Genomic DNA, 22,666 nt, shown 5'->3' on the forward strand with positions numbered 1-22,666 from the left:
ACAGGGGTCTAAAGGCACCATCCTTTATGGCTCTTTACAGCTCTTTTTAGCACAATAATTGTGTATCTTTCTTTGCTGCTCAGAATCAGCTGGAATTAAGTAATCAGAATAAAACCCCAATTACACTACCAACTTTTAAAATAGTTCCTGAAAACCAATGTGAGAAAATTACCACTGCTACTTCTCGTTTTACACAGAAACAATGAAAGTAAAGTAGCCCCACACACACTGATCACACTTTCCTTACCTGAAGTGTCTGAGAAAGCTTTACAAAGTCTCTCTGCACTTGCTCACTGACATCTAACTCAGTCTGCAAACGCTGGGCTTTGTTCTTCTCCTCAAACACCAGCTGCTCCAGGTTGGCCTGCAGAGAAAAAGACTCTTTATGCCACGCTTAAACTGGATAAAAAACAGTAGAAGCTTGTATAAACTGATTAAAGAGTGACAGCAGAGCAAAGCAGCAGAGTCCTGGCAACACTTTAAACCAGCCTTTCTACACCTCAGTTTTCCCAACTGCACGACTAGGGGCTGATATCCACTGATACCCAAAAACCAGGGGCTGATATCCACTGATACCCAAAAACAAGTGTCATTAGGTGGTTACAGTATGAAAAAGCCCAGTGGCTGTTGTTAACTGCTGTGACCAAGGATCTCAAAACACAAAGGCAGAGTTATAACTTTTAATGAAATCTGATCACAGATAAGGGTAGTTAATCTGCTGCTGAAAACACAACTGGGGCAAAAGTATTTGGGGGAAGGAAAAACCCCCAAATGAGGGTGAGGAGGTAATTCAGCCCCACTACTTTATAAATCCTGAGGGGTTAGGGTGAGGATTTAACCCACACCCAGGGACACAGTTTTTTTACCAACATTCAAAAGCTTCTTTTTTTTTTTTTTCATTCTTGTGTAGTGACACATTCTCTGGCCACAGCTGACCAGCAATAATGATGCAGATACACCCCACACCCATCACAGCTACCTTTGCTGCAGTCTCCTTCTTCAGCTGTTCTTCTAGAATGTTCTTTGCTTCCTGCAGACTCTCCAGCTGCTGCAGGTTTTCCTGTGAAGAACTTTCCAACTATATAATAATAATTCAAAAAAAAAAAAAAGGTATTAAGTAAAGCTCCCAACATTTCAATCTTCCTCCAGTCCCTCCACAGGGAAGCACAGCCCAAGGATCTTCCTGGGCCTCAGAAATACACCTAAAGAACCTCTTCTAGGGATAAAGAAAATACCTGAAATAACACCTTTCTCTCCATCTATTTCTTTTTGGAGCTGGAGAGAAATGTTCAAAGATAACATTCAGGTTAGTACTAGCTAGCCTTGTATTAGTTAGGAATTAGTTAACCCAATATTTAGGTTATAGATTAATAAACAGACCGAACACCTTCTAAGGAACAGAACCCTGAATGTGTCCCAGTCCTACACTGGCATCAATACAGGAAAAAAAGAACCTTTGTTTAAAAACAAACAAACAAACAAAAAAACAAACCAAAAAGCCCACAGTGAAAGGGCTCCTTACCTGTTCTTTTTCCCCTTTTATTCTTTCCAGTTCAGCTTTTAAACTGGAAATGGAAGCTGAAAAACAAAGAGTATTAAAGCTTAAGGGCAGGAAACACAGAAAATTATTCACACCCTGTTTGCTGCCATTAATATTTAAAGGAGGGTTAAGCCCATGTTACAGCAAAGGTACCTCAAAAGCAAACAAGTACAAAAGATTGTACTTTTGTTTTCAGGAGCACAGTTTGCTGTATCTGCTATCAAAAGTGGCCAGCATTTAGAATTCAGGTAAGTCAACTCATCACAAAATCAAGTCTTTGTGCATCTCATGAATTTCTAATATTCCTATTTCGAGACTCTTTCACTCCTGGCCTCACCTATTTCCTCTTTGCAATTCTCTATTTCCAGCTGCAGAGTTTCTTCTATATTTTCCTTCAGATACTGTTCAGCCTGAATCTGTTCTTTCAGGAATAAAATCTCGGCCTTGAGCTTCTCCTCGAGGTGATCTGCTGCTGTCCTCACGCTGATGATGTCCTGCCGGTACTTCAGGATCAGCTCCCGGAGCTCCTGCGGTGGGAAATGGGGGGGTCAGGATCTTCAGCACCGTGTTTATCAGCACCCAAAGCAATCAGAGACAAAGCTCTGCTGCCCTGAGGTCTCTCCCCTCACACCACACCCTACATCTATCAAGGTATCAGAGCAAAAATCGAAGTTTTTAAGTTTTTCTGGCCACAGGAAACAAAGAAGGTGAAGATTCGTGTCCCCACGGGTTTATGATGCTGCTCTCCCTGCCCTTCACCTCCCCCAGGGCTTTAATCTTGACCAAAGAGAGTGGCCCTGGAAGGGATGATAAAGGGTTATCACTATTCAAGGCTCAGGATTCTTACTGGTCTTAACTGGACAGGAGTGACTGACTTTGCTTGACTTATTGAATCAACACCCTGGGGCCCCGGGGACTGAACACTGGTGGGCCCAGTTGCAAAATACCCCTTAAACTGGCTGAACTGGGATAAACCCACACTCCACGGACAACAGAGCAGCCACCAGGCCAGAGTTAACTCATTTTAGTATCATTTATCCTTATCATGAGCTGTGCCAATGGCATAGAGGGATTAGGCTGCTGGTTTCGCACATCACAGACCTACAGGGTTAAAATCCCAATTACTGTTCACTGACAGCTTTTTGATAAAGAACAATACTGCAGTGAGACCCAGTCACGTGCACTGTTGGTGTTAATGAGCTGAAAATGTTTTACCTCTGCTGCTTCTGGTAGGATGAAATCTTCAGCCTGCTGTAAAGACACGTGCAAGCTGTGCTTGCCTTGAAGACTTTCATTATCCTTTTGCAGTCTCACCAGCTCTTCTGAAACCTGCTCCCTTGATTGTGTCAGGACAGCCTCCAATGCAAAGAAAAGCATAAATTCTCACTTAGGGTCATGCTCAGATCTCTTCTGCTCCATTTCCCATCACCAGCAAACGCTTTCAAAAGTCTGGGGAAGTGATTTTCTCGTTAAAAAAGGGAAGCAAAGTGATGGTGTGGATCAAGATGAGCCTCTTGCCCGGCCTGTGCACCAGGAATAAAGGCAAGACCAACTTGAACTGTGCAGGCAGAGAGGAGGAAGCAAGCGATGAGCACAGCATTGCTCAGTCTCCCACTTTTCTGCTGGATTTATCCCTCAGCTGGCTGTGCTCGCGGAGGGGTAGGAGTGGGGGAAATCACATGTGGTTTCAGTGTGATGTTTACTGAAGTGTTTATTAAAATGACAGCACTCAGCTGTAAGAGCAGGTTATGAAAAAACCTGAAGCATTCCCCCTGAAACTTTCCATGGGAGGTGTCTGCCTCCCACTGTTGTCTGAGGGAAACGTCAGAACAGATGATCCCTTGTAAAGGAAAAGGATTAAGGGGACATGCTTTGCCTGCACTATAAAAGGAAAAAAAAAAATCAGTGAACTTTTCCAAGAGGAATGGTTGCTTTGGAATGGGGAACCAGGGACCTGAGCTCTGACAGGAGCTGGGCCATGGGTGGGCAGCAGGAAAAGCAGGCTCAGATTAACGTATTTTCTGGATCTCCTGTACCTCCTCAGACGTGCCCTCCCACACAACACCTCTGCAAGCAGTGCCCTGATGTCCTACAGACAACCCCAGAAATACTGGGATTTCTTAGGATGAATTCTCTCAGTCCCCCAGAAATGCCAGGGAGGAAAAAAGAACCACCTTGATTCTAATACAGGAGGGAATTAATTGCTCTAAGGAAGTCAAGCTTAGTTCTAGAACACCAGGTCCCACTCCTGTTCTCTGTCTTAATTCCAACAAGATGCTCAAAAATAGTTTAAAAAAAATTAAGTTCCCATCCTTATCTCTTCTGGGTTTTAAGTCTGACATTTTAAGTCTGACCTGTAAAAAACACTGAGCATTCATCTCCAAAACTCAAGGAAATATTCACTAGTGATGGTGCTTGTGCTGAATCCTGAAAAACTGCCTGGGGAAACTCTACTGCCTTTAGATTGGAGGTAAAATTGAGATCCTAAAGGGGGATGAAATGCAGATAATGAATAAGGAGAAAAGAAGTTATCTAGGGATTTCCACGCACATAAATATGCATGAACACACCATAACAGACAGACACAAAGTGCCTCAGGTCCAGCTCTTGCCATCACAGCTCACTTGACCAGTCAAAGATGCTCAGCTCTCTCCAGCCAACTGGGCAGCAACACAAACCTGCCCTTACCATTTGCTCCTGGACGCTCCTCTTGGCTTGCAGAAATGCCTGCTGCAGTTCACTGAGGAAGTTCTCTGACTTCTGACACTTGGCCATAAGCAGGGAGATCTGAAAAGAAGAAAACCCACCCAGACATGTTAGAAATAAAGCATGAAACACATTTCGAAGAAGAAATAACCCCCAAAGTCTTCTTGCCTGTTATTAGTATTAAATACCTTGACATGTCAAACTAATCCTCTGAAGTTTATGTTGTTAATTCCTCTTCAGTAACTCACCTTCAAAAACTTCACTTCTATTGTTTTTTACTTTCTTTTTTACGAAACAAATAACTTTTAAGTTCTTCTTATTGTGTTGTTATACAACACCACAAGGTAACAGTAAGATTAAGCATTACTTAACTGAGAGCATGTTTGGGTCATTTCATACACAGGGCACTTCCAAACTCAAACACTACTCAAATTCCTGTTATCACTCTCTAACGGATTTCAAGATTAGAGTTGACATTTTAATGCCAAAATTTGGTAGCATGATATTAGAGACACGTCAGATTTATCCACAAACTGTGCAGACTCAGGTGGAGCAAAACTAACCCTAAAAATTCTCATTTGTGTTGTCTCCACAGTCCCTACTCCCTCTGTATCTAACACAAGACGAGTTCTGGTTACAGACTTGTGAAGAACAAGATTCCCACCAACCTCAAGTACCAAATGTACCTGATTAGAGGAGTCTTCAGCACTTTGTTTCATGTAATCCTCCAATTCCTGTTTCTCTTTCATGGTCTTCTCCAGCTGGTCATTCGCCTGCCTCAGCATCACCTGCAGCTTTTTCACCTGGGTGGGCACAACCCAATCATTTCATTTCCCATTCTCTCGGGGAGCATTTATTTCTTGAGCCAAACCATAAAACCAAGTCCAGCAACCCCAAAGATCCTTTGCTGCTCTTCTGAAACACCCCCCAGCATACATTATCCCTCCGAGGAAACGTGGGACACCAAACTGCTCTGGCCCATTGCCAAGGAATGACTTCAATCACTCATTTCAGAGCAGAACGTGACTCATCTGAAAACTGTTCCTCAGTACATGGCAGGAAACAAAGATCCTCCAGGACCCTACAGTCATTTTATGCTGTTAGGATGAGGTCCTTTTCTGTTAACAGCTCTTCCAGTATCAAAGGTAATAGAATTTAATGCATGACAAGCATTTTAAAATATAAATTATGGAAGACACTGACTTCAGCATGGGCAGAACACTTTTTATAGAGCAGGGCCTTTACTGCATGGTCTTGTAGCACCAGATAAAGTGGTCCTTGGAGGTGAATCCTTCAGAAATATGTGCACATTGGTGCACATGACCACACACAAATAACAGGTTATTTCAATAAAATGAATGTCAGGCCTTATCTAGATTTTAAGTATGTTGACACTGCTCAATCAAAACCAAAGAATGGCTCACTGTTGCATCTTTAGCAGTTCAAACAGCTGCAAAAAAAAACACATGCTAAAGCAAGAAGAGAAATCCCACCTGGTCTCTGGTCTCAGCCTCCTGGATCTGGATGCCCTGCAGCTGCTTCTCGTAGTTGGAGCACATATCACAGCGCCTGCCCAGCTTGTTCCCTGCATTCTGCACCTGCACAACACACAGTTATCATCTTCCAGAAAGGCCATGGAGGTCTCCAAGGAATGCAGGAATGCCACACACCCTCAGGTGTGCTGTGTGATCACAGAATGTTACAGGGAAGCGTGTAATGGCAGGATTAAGGTGCTCTAAAAGGAAGGGATAACGTCAATCAGCTGCGGGATATCAGCTTCTCCTGGCCTGAGTCCCACTCTCAGCACAAACACAGTAAGCCACGACATGGAAGAGCTCACCAAGTCACTCAGTGTGTCCTTCTGACACCAAGAAACCAAACAGGAGAGAAGAAAATAAAAGTGGGCAGCAGGGAAACAAAGAATAAACCTGCTGCCAGATGACAACTGTAATGGTTTGGGGACAAAGGGAAGTTCTGTCAAAGGTCCAGCTGCAAGTCAGGTTTGAGCTGAAACTGTGTTTGTATTTGCTGCTCCACGTCCCACCCACACTGAGTGGCATCCACACACCCAGCCTGTGCTCCTGCCTCCAGAAACACGTGGGAAGCAGCACATTTCTGCTCGGAATTCCAAGAAAGGGTTGGAGTAAAACATCAACAGAATGGCAACAGAGCAAGGAAATACTCAAGAGTAGGGGATTTCACTCGGCTCTGAGATCAGGGTGCTGTCATTTCTCCCCACACAGCAAATCAGCAGGAAAACAACAACAGAAAAGCAACTTTGCAACAGGTTTGGAGAGACCTGCTAAGTTATGATTTGCACTTAATTTGAACAAGTTAAGGAAATAAAAATATCATTAGTTCTTCATTTCAGCTGTCCTTTATCTGGCCTCTTCTTCCCTCCATTCTTACACTCCTTTTTTTCACCCCCCTCTTGTCTTTCCACCCACTATGGATTGTTATCTCCCCCCATCCTTCCCTTTCTTCCCCTAGAAGTGCTGCTCCTTGGCCTCCCTTCCTCTGAAAGAGTAACCACAGGAACCCCAAATACTCCCCTTTTCAGCAAGAAACCAAATGCAAGCTGTGAACTGGCATCCCACAAAGCTGCTGAAAAATGGACAGGCAGAACACCCAGAAACAACAATTTCCTTGGTCATCCACACTGAAACTGGCACAGGGCTCAGTCTAATCTGCTGCTTGTCGCTCTCAGAAATGGGTTTCTGATGATGCAAGTGCCTAAACATTTCCTGAAGCTCCCTCTGTGGTAGCTTTGTGTGTTATGCATATTTTGGATGCTCTTTTCCAAACTGCACCTCGTGCAGAACCCTCAGTGAAAGCCCTTGGCACACACAGCAGCACTGTCAGCTTTGCTCCCTCCTGGTCATCCCCAGTTCCACTGGAACTCCCTTTCCTTAGGTTCCCATTTTCCCCTTCTCTTTGAGTTCTCCCATCTTTTTTCACCCTCTCCCACAATCATGAGACCAACAGCCCTTTCTGCCAGACCCTCCCCAAAGTGAAAAGCATCCTGTGTTTAGTACAGGTGACTTTACTCTCTCCCACGAGCAGAGCCAGGTAACACTGTTTACATCCAATGTGCTTCACCTACAGAAGCATTCCAAGAGAAAAAAGTGAATGGCTGCCTGTGGCTCTTGCCCAGAGAAGCTGTGGCTGCCCCATCCCTGGAAGTGTCCAAGGCCAGGTTGGATGGGGCTTGGATCAACCTGGGCTGGTGGAAGGTGTCCCTGTCCATGGCAGGGGGTGGAACTGGATGGTCTTTAAGGTCCCTTCCAACCCAACCCATTCTGCGACTCTGTGATGATGCTTTCCAAGAGCTTCATTTCCAAGAGCTCCCTGGAGCCCTCAGGGAGTGCTGCTGGCTGTGGTTTTCAAGGCATTTGGGAAGAGCAGCTGTTCTTTAAGTGATGCTGAGACAGAGGGAGCAGGTTATGGTGTCCTGCTCTCTCCTTTCACACCTGGCTGTGTGTGAAGCAAAGGAGACAGAGCTTTGCCCTGGCAGGGCAGTGACAACAGCAGTGGGGACTCACCTCCTTCTGCAGTAGGTTCCACTCGGTCTCGCTGACCAAGCGATACCCGCTGGGAGACACGTAAGCACTCTCCACGCCCTGGGTGACACTGGAAAGCAGGGAAGCAGTCTCTTCTTGCTCTGGTGTCATTGCTTTGATTGCTTTTTCCTGATCTTTGGTCAACATGAACCCACTTGGCATTTGCAGAGATCCAAGGGAAGCTGTGTCAAAGTTCTCAGACACTGAATCTGCTCCAACGAGTGGTCCGAAATCCGACTCATCCAGGTTCCCGGCAGATTTGGCTTTGTTGTTGTACCCTAAAGCTTTGGACTGTAAAGATCCAGATGTCCCCAGACTGTCTGTTGACTGTGCTCTCCTTAGTCCATCTTTAAACATATCAGTGTCTGATTTATTGAAAGACTCTCCAGAAGAAAGCAGCAGGTCTGCATCCAGGGAATGGACTGAGCCGTGGGTGCTGTTCACCTGCACCTGCAATGGGAAAGGCAAATTTAAATTGGCCTTAGCAAGAACATCTGATGGCAGAGGAAAGGACAGAGAACTGAAATGTGCCAGCTAGAACTAAAAAAAAAAAAAAAAACAAAAACAAATAAAACAAGGAAGAGTCTTCTGTTAACAAAATGCTTTTGTAAGAACCTGTCTTCCTGCCAGACAAGCAAGGACACAGTCACCTTCTACCTTCCAATACTTGAGACAAGATGTTTCTTCCCCTAAAGAGATACACTTGCAATACCCCTTCTACAACTGTAACCTCCACGACAGAAGGCAAATACTCCACTAGTAAATTCACCAGTCTTTATTCATAAACCAAGAAGCTTTACATTAACAAAAAGATAAACAAAGAATGATACCCTTAAAAATCTACTCTGTACTGACAAGGGAATGTTGTTGTTCTGAGTGTTTCACAAAAATACTGAAATATTTTCTTCACGAGATTATTTGTACATAAAATAAAATGCAAAGGGAAAAAGGCTGAGCCAGAACAGAAAGGCACCCTGGGGAGGGCCAGCACCAAAAGTCACACAAACTGTCCTGTGACGTGTCTGAGGCACATTAAAAGCCTCTTGCTCTATTTTTATTTTTTTTTTTTTTTGTAGCACGGAAAAGAGAGCAGCAAGGCTTTATTTAAAAAGCATATGACTGCTTTCAAAATACCTTCCAATACATTATGCACTCCTGCTTTGCCATCAGACACAGGAAGAAAATAACACTGCAAAGCAGCCTCTTGAGAAAAATGATCACTTCTGAAACAGGTCCAGCAGAGACCAGCAGGCTGCTGGCACTTCATGCAGGTAATTATAATCAATAATATATATATTATGCACTACTGGATTATGACTGTTGTAAAATGCCTCATTTTAATCATTTTTAGGCAATAACGTTTTTATTTGCATTTATATATAGGAGTTTAAGTTGATAATAAAAAAGTCAAGAGAATACAGACTGATATAGAACTGTATCTTCAGACAACAACTGTTCAGTGACAGCCAAGAAAAGACCAACAAATCACCTGTTTGTGTTGCAAACTGCCCAACAGAGAAGGGCTCAGAACTCAAATTATGACAAGTTGTAAGACATGATGGATATTATGATTCATTACCATATTCTGTACAGTTTAAAAAGGTCATAAATAACAACAGAACCAAAGACATATGGAAACCAAAACACTTTGCAAACTAAACTTCTGCAGCACAAAAACTTAGTGGGTTTTTATTAATTTTTCCTTATTCTGACTTACAAAGGCAAAATGGACCCTGTGAAATGGTAAGTCCAGAATTCAACAAGTAGGTTGGCAAAGCAGCCACAATACCACTTGCTGAATGTTCAGACATAATTGGGTTAATTCTGAATATTTAGGTGTGCTGGAACATGGTTATAAAGCCCAAGAGGACGTAACAGCAGTTCACATTCAGAATGCAAAATGAAAATTACTGTTTTTAATGGCACCTCTCAGGGTTGTGCAGTGTTGTCTCCCAATCTTTATTAGAATTTATATATTCAAGTACACCTCCAAGGATTTTCTGATTGCTTAATAAGAATTAGAAGCTACAGAGAACGAAGGACACTAACTCTGCACGTGCAATGAGCACCCTCAGGAATGTGCAAGGGAAAGATCCAGTGGTTTTACCTCTTCATTAGAGAGCTGGGTAAGGGTTTCCTCAGGTGCCAGAGAACATGAAGCTTTTGTTTCATCATCTGAATCTTTTTGCTTCTCCTCCTTTGTCTTGCTAAGCCTTTGCTGATCATCTTCTTCCTAGAAATCAGTGGTCAGTGGAGAACACATATAAAATGGGATTCAATTTACCACAGTAGAAATGAAATCAGCTTTCATGATAAACTAACCTACAAAAGAGACGCTGGAAAAATATTATTTTGGTTAAACCCCCCAGTGTTTATCACATAAACATTCTTTTAGTTAAAAAATTTAGTCTTCTTTTCACAAGGCACCCAAACTGACTTAAAGGAGAACTCACTTTCCAAGCTTAGTGGCCGATTCATGAACAATTTTATTCAAAGAACTTATTATTGAGCTCAAAACTCTCATTATAGGGATTACCAAATAAGGAACAAAACTAGCTGCTACACTGCCTTTTGTACAGAATACATATATATATTTGCATCCCTAAAGGCTCATTAACAGCCATTTACAAGCATGAACAAGTGTGAAAAGAGGAAGTGCCCTGAGCACTCTAAAAAAACTGAATATAAGGAAAAAGAATCCAGAGAAAGACATCACAGATCATTAAGTCATAAAGTATGCACACAATCATTGGCATATGATAAATAAAACCCAAGGTCTTAATTTATGCCTAAGATATGTATCTGACTGGAGAAACCTAGAAAGAAGTGAAACTTGCTGTCCTGCCATCCTTACCCCAGTTGTTTTGCCTCACAGATTCTTCCTTCAAGATTAAAATGAATGTTGCCAATAGTTAAATAGGTAATAATATCCAGAAATTAAAGTTACTGTATCCATTAATATTAAAATACTGGAGGGTTTCTGTTATCAAACTGTCAGCTGTCGTTCAAGGGGAAGATTTCTGTTCAAACTGTCAGCTCTCGATTTTTGAAATACAAACACGTTTGTCTCCAACATGGGATTTCCATACCTGTTACACCACATTAAACCTACAGCATCCCCAAAAAACAAAGAGGAAAAGGGGGAAGCAGGCAGTAACCTGATCCTTTTTTTTCAGTTCTTCCACCTGCCGGAGCTGCTCTGAGGTCAGGACGATCTCCATCCTCTGCATGTCCCTCATCAGCAAACGCTGGGACTCCAGGAACTGGTCGTTGGCTTTCTGCCACGTGTGTTTCAGCTGGTTGTGCTGCTGCCTCTCCTGCTCTAAGAGGTGGCAAACTGTGCAGAAAGAGAGTCACTCTGAACCAGAACTGTTTTAGCAACTTTGCCAAAGAGATGCATCGTGGCGAATGAAAGTAGTTATTGTTCTAATCAAACAGTCGGGCTTTGTTCAATAATTGTTCAGGATGGAACAAGACATTTTCTTAATTCCCAACCCTGGCTCGTGATTAGGGATGCATTACTGACAGTTTACAGTTTCCCAGTGAGGAGACCAACACCTCAACTCCATTCATGAGTTCCAACAGTTTATTTTTTGTAGTGCTGGTTTCAAAAGACTGGCTCCCACATCCCTATTTATTTCAGCAGCAGGCTCTGGATTTCATTCCTCTGCACTCCAGCACCAGCACTGACACACCTCAGGGAGCCAGAGCAATACATTATGGAAATAATGATCCTAATTATACACAAATGAGACACATATAATAAGAATGAAGCTTACAACACTTTAAGAACTTAGAAATTCAACAGCATCCCTTGAGAAAATGAATGGCTCTGTTGATTTTCTCTGTCATAAAAGAACCTCACACATTCAACTCTGCAGCAAACATTTCAAGGCCTTTCACATTTAAAAACACTGCTTTCCCCTCCCAGTTCCTTTAAATCCAATTCAAAGAAGAGATGAGGAAATAATTAACAGCTATGCTGGGGTTTGCATCCTTAGAGAGGTTCATTCTCAGGGAGGTACCTTCATGGAGCTCTTTCCGCAGCTTCTCTGCATCTTCCTGCAGGACTGACTTCTGTGTGTTGAGAACAGCCACATACATCTCCAGGTCTGTCCTGCACGACTTCTCAGCTTCCAAGTAATGGTTCAGTTCTTTAACCTGAACAAAAACAGGGAAAAAAAAATCAACCATCCCAGTCTGGGGACACTCTCAGGAATTTCCTTCTCGTTGGAAGTGACAGTGTCGCCTGTTCAGGTAAGGGACGGGTGCTGAAGGGGAAGTTTATTTCTAGAAATCACAACTATTCAACTACCAGTGTGCAAAGCAGTGCTTGTATTTATTTCTGAACACATTACTCACTAAAATTCTGCTAAGTCGAACCTATCAGTGTGTGCCAGTTCTAACAGCTGGATCACAACAGCACCGAGATGGTAAAGGGGCAAAATATCTCAGGAAAGCAGACAGAGAGGAATCCTTTAATTAGTGCTGATAGGCCAACAAATAAGTAGGACGTGGAGATCGTTTAAAATAGAGTAATAACAGTAGTCAGAAAACAGGACTATGGGGCAAGCTTGGACTAAGCCTAAGAAAAGAGAAAAACTAAGGGACGGACAAGAAAAGGAACATTCAAACTCATGAAATATTCTTTCAAAAAGGAAATCTGTCATTCAAGAAATACTGAAGAAATATGCCTAGATTTTTTTTTCTTCTTGTTTTTTAACCAGCAAAGCTAACAAAGAACTATCAAAGCCCTGCAGAGGCTGCAGAAGCTCCAGTGAGAACCTTTCAAGACAGGGTTACATAAACCTCTGTCAGACACGATGGAGAAACAGATCCCATCCTGGAACAAGGAACAAGAGTGAAAGATCTCTTTATGGCACTGCTCAGTTTTATGGTTTGCTGAGTCACAAATCACAGGAGGTTTTATCTTGGAGGAAACAAAAGCCTTCAGGCAGTTCCTCCCTGGCTCCACAGAGCTGCTGTTCATCGTCCTCACCTCAGGCCGGGAGGCACCGACGCCAGCCCGGAGTTCAGGACAGCCCTTGGGTTCTGCCACTGATGGTGGGACAGCTTCTCCAGCCCCGGGACACCAAGTCTGCCATCTGCTAGAGAGCCTTTAAGCCTTTGAGATGGAAAAATCTGACTCCCAGAGTCTCTGTGGCTCCAAGTGTGACAATAATCTGAAGGCCAGGCTGCTGGAGAGGTGCAAAGCAGGTATTTTTTCGAGACCTTTTTCCATTAAAGACCTGAAGCTGTGCAATTTACTCTGAGCACAGATCACACACACACACTGCCCACCCCCTAAACAAAGACTGAAATATATATATTTAAGCTAAATATGCCATTTGAGCTCCAGGAGACAAGATGTATGGGGCACAGAGAGTTTCACAATAGACGCTTTTTTTCCTCTACAAAATTTGCCTTTACTTATCTGCACCAAACTAGCACGCTGCAGGATACAAACAGGACCCAGTTAGAGCTCCACCTCACCTTGGATGCTTCCAACTCTTTGATTTTTTCTTCAGCTTCTCCCAGTTTCTCCTTGAGGGCTGCAATCTCCTTCTCCATGGGCATCACGACCGAACGCAGCTTCTCGGCATCTTCCTGGGCCTGAAGGTGAGGCAAGAAATTGTAACATCATCATCATCATCATCATCATCATCATCATCATCATCATCATCATCACAGTGTTCACCACAGCAGTTTCCATTACTGGAGATACTTGGAGAAAATCTCTACATCAACCAAAAAAGCTGACTGAACTTCCAGTCTCACTCCCACTTCTTCAGTTCAGCAGCCACCTCAGTGACAACAAGGCTGATATCACTCCATTCACAGGAGGCAACTAAATTTTAAATCCATGTATGGATTAGGCCATCAGTATCTGCTTTAGAAGAGAATGTTAGCAAATCTATCACTGCTGATACCTGAGAGAAAATCTATGGATCAAGTATTTCACATTAATGACAGAAAAGGCCCAACTGTCCTGCAACACAGCACATATAAAAAACCCAAAAGAACTGCATCCTGAGGTACTGGCCATGCAGTTGATCACTCAGGAAATTAAAGGGATCTGCAAATGACACACAGTTCAAATTGGTTCTGTTTTGGAAGATCATTTCTCAGCTTTAAATTACTCCTGATGTAGCATCGTGTTTTGCTGCTACTGTACTAAGTATTTCAAAATACAGAGAGACAATTTATCACAAACCCCATGATTTTTTCAAATAGTTCTGAAAGATCAAATTGCATCAGAATTAAAGGATTGATACAAGGAAAGAAGAAAAAAAAAGAGAAAGAGCCAGGTAAAAATCACGAGAATTAAAATGAGAAACAGCACTCAATAGTGTTCAAATCCAGAACTGCACAGGTCAAAGGGTGGCCCTGACATCCCCATTTCTTAAATGCTCGGTCTTTCCTCTCCTTTTCCTGTCATTTCCTGTCCTCTGCTACGTTTTGTCACTGCTGGAGTAGCAATAAAATCCATGAGCAAAGCAAGGGATGTCACATTGTTGGGCAGTGAATCCAATACTGGGGACATGTGACTGTCACATGCACAGCCAGACCTGTCACTTGCAGCCAGCAACTCATCAGTCACAATTTCTGAACAGATGGGAGCAGGAGTTCCACTTCAAGGAGTGCTTTATAGTTCATTTATTGTATCACTTCCATTCATTTAATGCTACCTCGAGCTGGCTCATATAGACTAAAAATAGCCCAACATTTTCTGGACTGTTGAACGTGCTCTTTTCTAATTATTCTTGATAACTGCAGGAACATTTCACTGCCAGTCTGGTTTCACATGGTTCAATACTCAACACAGAGCAACAAATATGTCCATGATGGAGCTAATCAGTTCAGAGAAACAGCCAGAAAGTTCTCTGAAAGCAAAACCAAACCAGACTGTGAATAGCAACCAACTGGAAAGAAAAAAAAATGTATCCACTTAAAGAAAAATTACTCCAGCTTGTACTGCTTGGTAAACAGAGCTGAAGTTTGACACTGTGGTTGCAACATACTGCAAGGATGCATATTAAAGGTCAGTGGGATACTGAGCTGAGAACTCAGAACAGCCAATACCTGCCAACAAAAGGAGTGCTGGTCACTGGCTCTGCTCTTGGAGGTGAAGCAGAATTACTGAGATGCCCAAATTGAGGTTAAAATTCCCACTCAACCTTTTAATAAAAGGAGAGTATCTATCCTGTTGTAAAATGCTACTTCAAGCTTGTGTTACACGGGGCAAGAGGTGCTGCAGCATCACATTTCCTGTGCTAAAAGGTGCTATTCAGGCTCTTCCAGAGGTGTGATCCTTGAAATGTTTATTTCCTTCTACCATTTTGGCAAACTAACTGGGCTGTCCAAGGCCATGGTTTTACATATGATCATATTTACTCATTCCTTAAAGCAAGACTAAACCATTTATCCTCTAAATCTATTCCACTGTTCTTTATCATTACCAACTAAAGTAGTTTACTGTGTATCAGATTTTATGGCCAGCTCTGTCACAGAAATCAGATTACTCTCCCCTTTCCAATTTCCCCTCTCCTGAGCAATAAGCACAACTTCAGAACAGGAGGTTTGTCCCTTCTTGCTCTTCTCCTGCATGGAAAATACCTGCTCTGCAGACTTCTGCTACTCAGAGTTTGACACAACTGTGCTAAGAAGAGTATTTATATCCATCACAGCTCCAACAGCAAAACAGCTCCTTTCCTGAACAGAAAATGAGGTCTGACTTTTAGAAAGAGTAGCCAAATTTTGCCAGCGGGCAACTCATCCCCACCACGTCATTGTCCAGAGGGAGTCCAGTCATTCCCAGCAAAGGACTTGCATGGAAGTACCTGTTGCTGTGGTGGATTGCTTTTAGCACCTGTAAAAACAAAACAAACCCCAAACCTATCCAGTATCACAGCCCAACAGGAAAAAGAATCATTATTTATAAATCATCAGTAAGTTTTCTGAAAGGTGAGCGTTAAGCGTGTTAATCACTAGGCCAAGGTATTTACCTTTTTTGACTTGGGAAGGGAGATGAATAATGCAAAGTTTTCAGCACAGATTTCTTAGAAATCATTGCTTTATGATAAAAAGAATCCTTGAATACAGAGTTTTTCCACAGAAATTAGAAACCTGCAATCTGAAATATATTTACATGGAAAAGCAAACCAGTTGCTTCCAGACAAGGGCAGGTGTCCCACCAGACACGCTCCTTGTGATGCTCAGGAATGCCAAATATCAGGAGAGGCTGGGATACCTCTGGCAAAGTGGTCACATCTAACAAATAACAGGATGCTCACCAAAATATTGCCCATCCACTCCAAGTGCTCCCAATTCAGGACAAACAACCTCTACCCCTGGAAGTCTGAAACTCCCAAATCTGTGCCCTCAACCAAATAAACTAACTTGAAATTCAGAGGGATATTTACAGGATTTACAGATGTATTTGTTATCACCTCTTTCGTGGTAAAAAAAGTATGCAGACAATAAGCATAAATGTTAGCAAATATGTGGGCAGAGTATTAAATGTCATGGGTTTTCTTTGCAGTTAAAATGAATTTCATGGTCAAACTGAACACAACTGAACAGAGATATTATCCAGTGCCCCGGACTGAAGCACATGGCTCACAATCATTGCTCTGCTCTGCTCCCTCCTCTCACCTCAGCCCCCATTGAGAATTCCAGACAATGGCATGGTTTTGTTGCCAGTTTTAAGAAATGTGATGTATTATGTGCTGCTACAGCATCTACTTATAACCCAGAGAGAAAAGCAGTTCGTTTTATTTTTACTCCTTTGGGATGTTCGTGGATTCCTCAGGACTGGCTACAAGATGAAGATATTTTTGAAAGCTCTCTTCAAGTTTATGCTTTGCTTTACCATAAAATAAATCCACCCTTACAATGGAGCAGAGGAAGATATGAGGATAAATAGAACACTGTTGGCTGGAAATGCCATCATGCAGGAGGAATTGATCACAAGCCTTCAAATAGCACATCCCAAGTGATCAAGAAAACTCCTCTTTCCACACTGACTGCTGACACATGAATATTCGTTATTTTGCTGGTTAAACACAGCTTTTTATGGCCTTGGGATTTGCTTGTTTGTTTTTTAGGTAAAATCAAATGTCCTTTTCCTAATTCTGATCTAATTCTTCGTCTCCCTGAGGAAAAACCTCACAGGTTTAATAATGACAAAGAAGATTAAAACCCCATGCAAAGCAGTTTAAGCAATTATTTCAAGCTGTACTCTGAAGACCAGATTTCCCCCTCCCCCTCCTATTACATAAAGTATATGTTCCTCTGCTTTCCAGGCCTAGAAAGCTTTCCAAGTTTTATTAGCCAGAGATCAATAAACTGATCACCTTTTCCTTCAGGATCACCAGGGATGTTCAGTTCACTTTAAAAGGGGTATAGCTGAAAATGCTGTTTATCTGCAATAGTAAACTTCTGTACTAAAGCCACTGAGTTTAGGTGAGCTGTGCTGTCATGTCAGTAACTTGCAGCTCCAACTTACACGATCAGTGAATTCAGATTAAAAATCCGAATCAGTTGAGAGAGACTGTTTTCTGAAAATGCTTCCTGGCAGTTAGCTGGGATTGCACTGCCAGGACTGGGTTGTTTCTCCAGGACTCACCACACTGGTCCCACTTTGAACCTTCCTTCCAGCTTCAACCATAGTTTCTTTTTTTCTCTTTATAAGGCTGAAACCTTCTCTTAAAAACAGTTTGTGTCTTACATTTCCTTATTGAACATAGGTTAATTCATTGCTTTAAAACTGTCTTACAATAGCTTGAAGGCTACTGTAAGCTTACTGGGAAGACAAATTCACTTAAATGCAAGTTTTTTTAACAAGATAAACAAAGATCACAAAACATCAACCTATTCTGACAGGTTCACTTTGCTCCCTGCCTGAAACACACCAAATCTTCAACCTCAACAGAGCAAATAAAACCCAAACTCAAGGCAAGGCACCTCAATCTACTCCCATGAAGTTTTCTTAGTCACAGATCTTTGAATAACTACAACAATGTGTGTCCATACTCCAGGACAATTATTTTTCATCATCCAGAGCCCGTTGTTTTGTGACAGCACAGTCCTGTACTTCACACTGATGCACAAAGATGGCTTAACTTAGAGAAAGGCAAAAGGCATTTTAGATATTTTGAGTTTTTTAATGGGCACAGTAAATTCATAAGGTCTCAGAAAAGGAATATATGTGCAGAAGTGTAAAGGGAATTTCATACAACTGCAGTCAGTGCAGAAAAAACTGAAGGTGGTTTTACTTGAGCTCTTCTGACATTTGACAGGAACTTCACAAGCCCACCTGCTTTACAAGCTGAAGGCAAAACGTTGTCATCTTCTCAGGTACAACCCTCTCAGTGAACCCACATAACTGGGTACAACACCCTTAGGGATTCAAATGCAGGATTAGGTCACGATGACTTCCACGAACGAAGGCTGGAAGTTGGCAGAGCTGAGGGATTACAGCAGGCGTGGAAATGAACTCGGGTGTAACACCACGAGCGTGCCCTCAAACAGAAACCAAAGAACAAGGTACCTTTTTCATTTCATTTTCCAGGTTTTCCTCCTCCTGCCCTTCAGACAGGCGCCGTCTCAGCTCTGCTATTTCCCGCTCCACGTTCTCCCGGTATTGGTTCCACTGAGCCCGTTCCTGCTCCAACCTGTGGTGGTACTGGAGCTCATAGTCACGAACTGTCTCTGCAAAACAGCATTGGCAGAACTTATTTCCAATGTAAGTTAAAGGACAGAGCTTTAGGAGCTTCATCTCCAACCAGTCAGTGATTTATTATAATTGGTCAAAACCAGGACAACAATGAAGTCTCCCTTCCCTTTGATTCTTGCCCCAAAACCCAAATATTTAAATCAAAAATCCAAAAGAACTGAATCTCAATTTGTGCCAACACTAGAATGCAAACAAACAAGCCCTCAAATCTGTTTAACTCTTAATTTCAAAGTAATTGTAAAATGCAAAATAAAAGTAAAAGTACGTGACTGTCATCCCATTCAGCAGCACATTTTGTACCTCCAAGCACATCGTGCAAACGAACCACCAAAACCTTACTTATTTACTGCAAAATGCAAAGACATTGCCCTTCTCACATGGCTTGCATTTCCTGATGATTAACAGTCCCCCCTCAGGTAAGGAGCCGTCTGTGTTTACACAGGGACAGCAGCTGGCACAACTGAGCCTTTATCTAGGTTCATGTATCTATGCAGATCATAAATAAACAGACTTTTGTGTACTCAATATACACGAAGGTTTGTCTTTTCTGGGTGAAAAGCATAATCAGGGGATGGAAGAACTGCCTACAGCCAACAGGCTCAGGGCAGTGTGATCCTGTTTGTGAACCTTTAAGAAAACAGACAGCTGTGGCAACAAGTCTGTCCCACTTTATATCCTGCCTTCTGCTGCTTGCACTTTGTCTCGGAGATGTCAACAGCTGTACAACGTGCAAATGTAACGAAGAACAGAACCCAGGACTGGCCCAGAGCAGCATGTGCAGTCACTGGCCTGGGGAAAAGCCCACCTGGGTGAGTGAGAGCAGAACTATGTTCACACAGAAGAAGAGAATCGTGCTGTCAGCCCAAAGCTGTTTCCAGACTTGTCAAATTACAAGCATCACACTTTTATATCTTCATGGAAGGATGAAGTATCACATTCAGAGTCCCTCAAAGATGCTTTGCATATACATGAGAGTTGCTATTGCCATGATTACTTCTAAATTCTATCTTTATGTTAACAGAACAGAAACCAGCAAGCTCCTTTTCACACTCCTGGGAACTACACTGCATCCGGCACTTCTGAGTTTCCCGAGCCACGACAAGCAGTGATCCACATTCCATGCAAAAGCAGGCACAAATCCCTGAAGGGGTGGCTGATCTCAGCAGCCTGCCTGCTTGTTACCTTTCATAATGGCCTGTAGTGAAGCTACTTCTTCTTGCCACTGTCTCTTCACCTCGTCGATGGCCTCCTGCTTGGTAGTCTCTGACACCGTGGCTATCGCTTTGATGTTCTCCATCTCGGCATGAGCTTCCATCAGCTGGGTCCTCAGCTGGCCCAGATCATCCTGGGCTGCCTGCAGCACTGCATTCTGTCTTTTCAGGTCCTCTGGAAGAAGGATTACGTATATTTAGCTTGATTAATAAATTCAGCCTGAAGAGTATCCCCAGTTGCTATGGCAAAGAACAGAGCACTGATATTAAAACATCTACCACAATAACTGAACAAAAGTTGGCAAGTATCTTTAGGGAGTGTTAGTTCTTGACTTTGTTTGCCCTTTTTTTTATTAAAGAAGTATATTCACATGGATACAGCCCCAAAGCAGACACTGCAGATATAACCTAAGGCCCAGTGTACCTGATGAAAGTCAACTGCTTTTATTTGGTGATCATTATTTAACTCATTCTGGTAAAAAGTCTTGAAAAGTTTAGAAAAACAGACAGGAGGACAGTCTCCCACTTCTGGCACCAACTTGGTTCTGAATTTAGATAGGACACTTCAGATTCCTTGAACAGAAACTCTGTGAACACTTCATGGAGCTCACACAAGAAAACCATCCAGACTAATCTGCTCTTTATCGTGACTTTGCTAACAGGGAGCTTCTGCTAATAAAAGGATACATTCAGTGGAACACCCACTGTTTCTCCAATTGTTGCACCTATAAACAGAAATTAAACTAATTTCATTTCATCCTCCCGAGTTATCAGTTAATCTGAAGCCAACAGCTCTGGGAGATCTATATTATATAATTAATTCCAAAAGCACTAGCACAAAACACAGTGTTGTGTTAGCCTGTTCCACTTCCAGCTGAAACATCTGGCCAGTGCACAACAAACACCAAGCCACCTCCACGTATTTCCCTCAGTGCTAAAAAAATCAATCCTGGTGCTCCCACCCCTTGATAGAGAATATGGAACCCAGAGCTAATCAGGTACTTAAAAGGGCATTAAGCCCTCTGTAAAAAAAAAAAAAAAAAAAAACAAGTCTCTGTAGCATTTCTATTATTTAGTTTTCAAACAACTCTATTCAGGATGGGTTGCAGCAGTCCCAAAGTACATTTAGGAAAGGGTCTGGGAGACAGGGAAGTAAAAAAAAAAAAAAAAAAGAAAGGAAAGGAATTGCTTGTATATTCTCCTCTGGTGTCCCTTCATTTCAGTACATGTGAAAGTTGGTTTTGTTTTCTTCCCCTGGTACAATTTATTTTTATTTTCTATTTTTTGACTGTCCCGAAATGGGAGAATTATTGCTGATCTCATCAGCAGTGTCTAGTGTATCTTAAAATTTCCTTTCATCCAGCTGCTAAAACACCAAGAAATAGGCTTTCTGTGTGATCTGATCTTCATTGTGCCTGTTGTATTTCTGCTCTCATAAGCTTATACAGCAGCTGCAGTCTTAATGCATTATTTTTTGGCTCTGCTTTCATATGTTAAAGACAGGAAAATCATCAGAAATAGAAATAAATCAATTTGGCTCTCAGAGCTCTACTCTCCAATTCTTCATCAGATATTTGAGCTCATATGGTTCGAATTTTCCTATAAATTGTGTTATCGAAATAGATGCCCTTGGCTGGTATTAAAACTTTGATGATGTTTGCCTGCTTACAGCCTACCTCAGATGGAAATTTAAGACAAATCAATGCTCCACAGAAAAGCTGGCCCCAAAGTACAACCAGCACAGCAGCCAGGAGATGTCTTTCCACTTCCCAGATCAGCTGCTGCTCAGAGAAAAGGAGCTCACAATGAGTCCAGGCAGAATTAAAACTCACTGGTGGAGTTTCAGCATGGCCATCAAGTTGCTCTGACTCCTGTCCATGCAGGCAAATCTTTAAATTTAGTTCGAAAAATCCACTCCAGGAAGCCAAACAGCCACCTATTGAATTTTACTCTGCTTCTCTCTCATGTTCTTATTGCACCTGTTCAAAATCCTGCTGTTCCTACAGAGATTATTTGAGGAGAATTGAGGACTTACCTTCCTTAGCCAGGTATAGCTCCTTAAATTTTGCTCTCTTTTGATTAAATTCCTGCTCAAGTTGCTGCTTTGTGCGAAGAAATTCTGCATTGACCTTTTCCAATTCTGCCACCCGTTGTAGAAGAGCAACTAAAAATACAACAGAAGATAAGGTACGTCACTAACAGTTATCCAGGCACCCCAATCTGCAAGACTGAGGTTCAGGGCTCACTCTTTTTAAACTATCTCCATCATTAGCTCAGCCACTGCCCCATGATATACCAGGACAACTAGTCAGCCCTCTGAGGAACAAAGGAGGATAAGGGAATTCTGCAGAAAACAATCTCCCAAAGAAAACCACAATTTCCTATATACAGCAAAGGAAGAAACAGAAATAATTCTGGTGATTTTTTTTTTCTTCCATTGGTGCTTCTTCCCAAAACACTGGGAATTTAGTCCCGAGGCACAGGAGCAGTGAGTGAGGGCTGAGTAACAAAGCAACAAGTTCCCAGGGGCTGAGGTCAAAGAAAACAAAGTGACAGCAGCTCAGCTCACAGCCAGGGAAGGACAAAGCACAGGAAAACTTATGAGCTAAAAATGAGGTGCCGTTATCTATCCAGTGTCCAGTTCTGCATGTCCACCAGAAGATGAGTGAGATCACATTCAGAGAAGTTCGCCAGGAGATGACCACGATTGAGGGAGAAGTAACTGATTGTAAGATCAAAGTCTTGTTTCCAGCAGGTAAAAATCCTCAAGGACACACAAACATCACTGTTTTCCAGAGTTTACCACATTAGCAGTACAAGGAAAGAGGGAAGAGCAGGAAGTCCACAAAGCACCTAAAGACTGTTACAAAATCCTTATAACTGAAAAAAATACAATACCATTGTATGATGG

General features: G+C 42.3%; 1 protein-coding gene across 3 annotated transcripts in view; it reads right to left on the reverse strand.

Annotated features, from left to right (window-relative positions):
- The window catches only part of RABEP1 (rabaptin, RAB GTPase binding effector protein 1), a 40,789-nt gene that overhangs the window by 2,270 nt on the left and 15,853 nt on the right, over positions 1-22,666 (reverse strand). For 2 of the 3 annotated variants that reach the window (XM_027882093.1, XM_027882094.1), the window contains exons 2-17: positions 21,791-21,919; positions 19,727-19,930; positions 18,359-18,519; positions 13,300-13,419; positions 11,832-11,967; positions 10,965-11,143; positions 9,914-10,039; positions 7,789-8,256; positions 5,740-5,844; positions 4,933-5,049; positions 4,229-4,327; positions 2,756-2,896; positions 1,878-2,067; positions 1,523-1,578; positions 980-1,078; positions 248-364 (exon numbers count right to left, since the gene is read on the reverse strand). In XM_027882093.1, the coding sequence (XP_027737894.1) occupies positions 248-364; positions 980-1,078; positions 1,523-1,578; positions 1,878-2,067; positions 2,756-2,896; positions 4,229-4,327; positions 4,933-5,049; positions 5,740-5,844; positions 7,789-8,256; positions 9,914-10,039; positions 10,965-11,143; positions 11,832-11,967; positions 13,300-13,419; positions 18,359-18,519; positions 19,727-19,930; positions 21,791-21,919 (2,447 nt within the window). Of the gene's footprint in view, positions 1-247; positions 365-979; positions 1,079-1,522; positions 1,579-1,877; positions 2,068-2,755; positions 2,897-4,228; positions 4,328-4,932; positions 5,050-5,739; positions 5,845-7,788; positions 8,257-9,913; positions 10,040-10,964; positions 11,144-11,831; positions 11,968-13,299; positions 13,447-13,483; positions 13,587-18,358; positions 18,520-19,726; positions 19,931-21,790; positions 21,920-22,666 lie in introns of those variants that run through there. The other variant, XM_027882095.1, reaches the window with a different exon arrangement.

Source organism: Empidonax traillii, unplaced genomic scaffold (assembly GCF_003031625.1).
Source record: "Empidonax traillii isolate 1590-97213 ecotype Southwest subspecies unplaced genomic scaffold, ASM303162v1 scaffold101:size1699134, whole genome shotgun sequence".
Taxonomy (NCBI): domain Eukaryota; kingdom Metazoa; phylum Chordata; class Aves; order Passeriformes; family Tyrannidae; genus Empidonax; species Empidonax traillii.